This window comes from Plasmopara halstedii (genome assembly GCF_900000015.1).
Source record: "Plasmopara halstedii genome assembly, contig: Scaffold_430, whole genome shotgun sequence".
NCBI classification, from domain to species: Eukaryota; Oomycota; class Peronosporomycetes; order Peronosporales; family Peronosporaceae; genus Plasmopara; species Plasmopara halstedii.
Window position 1 is genome coordinate 692,971 of NW_020187350.1, and position 5,626 is coordinate 698,596.

The 5,626-nt window shown below is 42.7% G+C and overlaps 2 protein-coding genes across 2 annotated transcripts; one reads left to right on the top strand and one right to left on the bottom strand.

The window, feature by feature from the left end:
* Positions 1-892: 892 nt before the first annotated feature.
* PHALS_09713 (non-structural maintenance of chromosomes element 1-like protein) lies at positions 893-1,855 on the top strand (the record flags this gene model as incomplete). The annotated part of the gene is made up of 5 exons (XM_024725018.1): positions 893-931; positions 1,006-1,066; positions 1,125-1,249; positions 1,325-1,413; positions 1,483-1,855. The coding sequence occupies 5 exons, from the start codon at positions 893-895 to the stop codon at positions 1,853-1,855; spliced, it is 687 nt and encodes a 228-aa protein (XP_024575837.1).
* A 35-nt stretch (positions 1,856-1,890) lies between these two features.
* PHALS_09714 (Uncharacterized conserved nuclear protein) lies at positions 1,891-2,764 on the bottom strand (the record flags this gene model as incomplete). The annotated part of the gene is made up of 6 exons (XM_024725019.1): positions 1,891-2,120; positions 2,184-2,259; positions 2,324-2,365; positions 2,425-2,496; positions 2,566-2,640; positions 2,726-2,764. 6 exons carry the CDS (start codon positions 2,762-2,764, stop codon positions 1,891-1,893), a joined length of 534 nt encoding a protein of 177 aa, XP_024575838.1.
* Between the last annotated feature and the right edge of the window lie 2,862 nt (positions 2,765-5,626).

Genomic DNA, 5,626 nt, shown 5'->3' on the forward strand with positions numbered 1-5,626 from the left:
ATGAGTTGAATGATTGAATGATGAAAGCACAGACAATTGTAGTGAATGAAGCACCTGAAGAAACAGTGCTCTATTCGTCATTCGTTTTAAAAAAAATTTGAGCCAACGCTTGAGGTAAGTCGAGTAAAGTGGGAAGATGATTGCGAAATTTAGTATTTGAAGTACCATTTGAAATCAGCTGGAATCGTAGAGTGACCGCAGACACAGGGAGAGTAAGGCCAGGTTAAGGCAGATGTTGCCGCGCTACCGCTTAAAACTCTAGGCACTGGGCAAGTGTTTCTAAAATTCATTCTTATCAAACTTACAATTGTAGCAGGTTTTACATGCCAAATGTAATGTGTTTAAGGTATACAAATCAGCGTTACTTTGGTGATATAATCTAAGACATCGCGATTGCGCGACGAAGAATGGTAAACAGTCATAGCCTTAAGGCTCTAAAAACAAATTCATGATTTGCACTGCCTCCTGCCACATCGAGTGTGTTCAAATTTTGCTGATTATAAGCGGTGAAGATCTATCGTTTGGCGGTCGGTGTTCGCGTGATATTGTTAGTGGTAGTCGTAAGTGATGAAGTAGACAAGTCATCGAGCCCTTTTGCCGCTCTGTTAGTGTCTTGAATCGTTGTAGTGGAATATAAATCCAGTATAAGGTAGTGACTGCACTATGTCTGACATACGTATTATAACCCGCTTGGCCGATTTACTGGATCGTTCATGCAGTACTTTCATCAATAACAATCTGTACATTGTGATTGAGCTGTCATGCTCCGACTTCAGTTTAACAGAACAGACAGCAGTCGAACTGAGGAAGTTGATAGTGCACTGCCTCTCTGTACTGATTTTGAAATATTCTGATGATAATGGACAAATATATTGAATTTCATAGAAAAAATATGAATGACTCAGACCGCATGCTGCTGCAACGCATCATGGTACTCTCTTGCATCTATCTTTTGCAAGGTTAAAATCATTTTTTACCTGCATTGATATGCTGTGCTTCATGTAGGCGGCAGGCGTGATGGAAGACAAGGAAGTAAGGTGCTTAGCTAGAAAACTTACTGGCGAAAGTAAGTAATTTGTTCGTAAGAAGTTTGTCGTTCGCCGTTGAGAAGTGACATGGCATAGACATGACAGCCTCCGACGTGATACAAATGGTGAATAAAGTGGCGGAGAATATTAGACCGTTCGCACTTGATGTGCGTCGCGGCATGTATGATGACGGAAAGATGTATTTGGCTGTAGTGAATACGGTAATGCCTTATTTGATTGATTGATACGATATTGCCAGATTACTTATGTCATACTCTCGATACACTTATCTTTAGAGTAATGATGCACTCACAGCTTTTGGCAGCAACTTTAAGCCTTGGGAAATTGTGTTCTTTCGAAAAGTTGTGGAAGAAATTGTGGACACGTGGGATCAGTACTAGAAGCAATTTAATTGTGTATTGCTGACGTATTTGTTGTGATGTATTGCATTTAGAGAAGAAGGAGCTCTGGAGGAGGCAACTCTATACAACCTTCGCAAAAGCCCAACCACTTTGAATGAAGTAGAGGAGCTTCTTCGCAAGCTTACCGCTGAAAAATGGATTGCTCTGAGTGCCGTACAATTACAGACACGCAGCTTTACACTTGGACCACGAGGGTTTCTCGAGCTGATTGCATTTTTGCGCGACTTGCAAGTCAAAAAATGCCCAATTTGTCAATATGAATTGCTTCAAGGAGTGAAGTGCCAAGACAGAAAATGTGAGACCATCGTTCACTACAGCTGCGTTGACAAGTATGAGAAGAGTGGTGTATGCTACAAATGTCCTATTTGCAAGCATAAGCTGCGACGATCACCGCATTGCGCTTAAACAATTTTAAAGCTCGATAAAATAAATTTTAACTTTTACCCATATCGTGTGGGTGTATAGCTAGTTGTATCTGAAAGGGAGTTGGAGTCGTACGGCAGCAACGCTGCAGCTACTGGACGGTCCTCGGCGTTTAGAATATTAAATGTAGCGCAAGCGTTAACTGTATCTAGGTATTCCACCACAATGCCGTTCACCTTCAGCATTTCTTTCAGCTCCGGATCCAGTCCATGATCGACCCTCTCTCCACATCCAAGCACTAAGATCTCTGTTGCAATAAATTTCTTCAGTTCATACATATATATGTTATAAGACGTATTTAAATACCAACCGATCGGAGGGTTGAAGACCAAGAAGACAGATAAATGTTCTCGCGTGATCTCTTTAATTTTCTTTGGCTTCCACAGCTGCAGCAAAAAGCGCATAACATTTAAAGCACCCTCGTGGCGTTAGCACTTGCACTTAATTTACCATGGCAATCTCAGAAAAAAGCGCAACTCCACCGCGCATGTTCTGCAGACACAATATGACATTAGTGATATGACTGAAATTTTACAATAATTTCTACTTACAATGTCATTGATGATAAAACCTCCACTGTCGTACTCAGTCACGGAGATCTTGGCTGTGCCATTAAGCATTTCCTACCCGTGCAAAATTGTTTCGCATTAATAAGCACCAATTTAATGTACAATGCATTTAGCATTATCAACCTTATGCATGTCGTGGCCATAATTGATCCAGCGACAATGTTGTGCATTGTGCCGCGTTGCTGCGTAAAGATTACGCTGGAGGTTCAGTAAGTAGCGGCTCATATTTTAATACCTCTTATTTCAGAATAAAAAGGTGGTATTTATGTAGTTGCAAATGTACCCAATTTGTAATTTTGACATAACCTTGAAATTGTGACATGACTACGCGTCACTCGGCTATAGTTCTGGTAAATGATAAATGACTTATCTTTAACTCGATTAGGCTGGTCATACCTCGTTACCGCAGAAATGTTTGGTCGTCATTTACGTACCGCCATTACAGCAAAGTTGCCGTGCTCCGTGCACGTAGGAAGCTTTGACTATCAGAGTCCGCGTTAGGTAGCGCGCAGGAAAAGAGTTGCTAACTTGGTGCCTAGTTGGCTCTGCTATTTTAAGAGTACATATATTTATTATATGCTATCAAGGATAATACATATATTTGTTTGGCTGTCCATGCAGCAGGGCTGCCGTAGCTCTTTGCTTAAAGGAAGCTAAGCTAAGGTTACCGACCTTGTGTTCTTTCCAAGAACCAGTACAAGTGCAGCGGATCGCAATCTGTCACTTCAAAGTGCTAAAAAGCTTAATTAAGGGTGCACGAACACTTATGTTCAAAAATTGAAACTGTATTTGATAGTTCTGGTTTTGGTAGAGCCGCCAATATCTAAAGCCCTAGATTTTTCTAATTAATTGAGTAATACCTACTTAACATAATAAATACTAATCTAGATAGTAATATGAATTACTACTGGCAATCCTGCCATGTGGTGGCATCGTTTTGTTACGGTGTAGTCACACCACTGTGTGATTACACTCACACCTATGCAGGTCATCCCATTTTGTGCGGCCCACCCTTTCATACAAGGGTACGTGTAATCCAGTTACAATATGGCTCAACGAACTCGATAACCTCGCGAAAAAAAGCTGTCTGAGAAATATTCGGTGGTAGAGCCAAGTTGGTTCCTGATCAGAGTCATTGCATTGACTCTCTGAGTTCTGAAACGAGACCTTCGCTCTCATGCAGATAAACTACGCATAGCTGCTTACTGAGGAGGAGGCGTTTACTGACTTGTCTTCTCTCTGTACGAATTTAGATTCCGTTCCCTATCCCTGCCGTGCGCAACTTGCGATTCCTCAATTTTAACTTCAGGCTCCAGTTGTTTCTGGCTTAAATTGTGAATAATTTGTTGTTGTTTATCCATAACTTGTAAAAGATGTTGCATGATCTCGGTTACAGATGGTTTGGCCATGATGAATAAGGTAATAACTCGTTTACCAGATAAAAAAACTTACTTTTTAGCTTTATCCAGACGTTTGGAAAGAAGTGAAGCTAGTCGGCGAGATTTCTTGACGAAAGAGAGAAGATCTTGCGCGATTTTTAAAGCTTTGTCACCAGAGCGGAAGACGATACCTATTTCACAATCAAATGGAATTTGAGATCTAGCACGGCGCTTCTTGCCCGTAGTACGCACACGACTGACTTGGGCCTACTTCCTTTTACCGAAGGTCCTGACACAATTTAGTTAGTGAGAAAGTGTGAGTCGGCTTGTGCATACACGACTTGAACCTTCCGAAAATGGGGATATTTATCAACCCGGGTCCAATCTCGATACCCAACCGAGTGACTCTATCAGCTAGAGCAGGCTCTCAGAGGTGCAGGTAGACATTGATCACCACACACTCGACGGTACTCCACAGCGCTTCTAAGCCAGAATAAGGGACGGCAATACCCAGGGGCACCCAACGAGGAACTTGACGACGAAATGCGACCAACAAGTGCTACCACCTGTCACGATCGTTCGCACTTATGAAGTGTTGGGCGGTAGTCGGCTAATTAAGAAGTGAGATTATTTGCTGGACTGTCTCCTACGATATATGTAAACTATCCTAATTTTTCCTACTGATTCTTGTATGCATGTCGTTCCTCCTATGGCATGGCTTTTCCTTTATCTGGTGGATGAATCAAGGCAGCTAGTGATACTTCTGAGCAGCTTACCGGCGGATTTTTTCTACTGTGGAGAACGCCAAGAATATCACTCTGATCAAAGTTAAATGAAATCTGTTGAAGGAGTCTGACAGGCTATAAAGAAGGAAGCAAGTGAAAAAGTGTTTCGTGCCACAGGCAATGACGGACGGATCAAGGGCAGACGAGGAAAAAGTCGCAAGAATTACGCGCCACGCATGGACGGCGGGCTTTCGAAGCAAGTGATTCAATTGTGACCAGACTGGTCATATGAGACGGGACTGCCCAGCTGAGAACCATTTCAGAAAACGTTTCAGTGGTAATGATGCAGTATTTGCGGTGGGGGAGGAGCAATCAGCAAGCTGGCTGATTGACGGTGCGGCGTCACACATGATCCCTCACCGAAGTGACTTGATCGACTTTTAGTGACTTGAGGCCGACGTCAAGGTGACGATTGCAGACGACAGGAAGTTATGCGTCAAAGGAGCTGGAGCAGTGAAGCTTATCGACTTAGACGGAAGACGCATATCGGTGATGGAAGTGCTGTTTATCTCTGGACTTGACCGACATTTACTGTCGGTAGGAAAGCTTGCCGAACGTGGAGTTTCAGCATGCTTCGTTCACCATTTGGGACAAGAACTATGCTGTGGCAACACAAGAAATGGGAAAGCTTACACACTGGATTGCCAGCAATAAGAGGCACAATCGTTGCAATACTCGTGAGCTGATAGTCAGTGAAAGCTGTGGCAAGCTCGTATGGGAAACCAAGCGAGGATTTTTAATGAAGACTTTGCGATCCACCGGAGGTATGCCTTCGCTAAAAAAAGAATCAAGAGTTCGTGCGGTGGATGGATGAAGAGCAAGCAGACGATTAAAGCCTTTCCAAGACGCTCCATGACAAAAACGTCACATGTATTGGAATTAGCTTATATGGACGTGATGGCTCATCAAGACACTTTCGAAAGGAGGTGCTAAGTACATCTGACTTTTGTGAATGATTATTTACGATATGTGGTGGCTTACTTTCTGGCGAAGAAGAGTGAAGTTGCTGACAAGATCAAG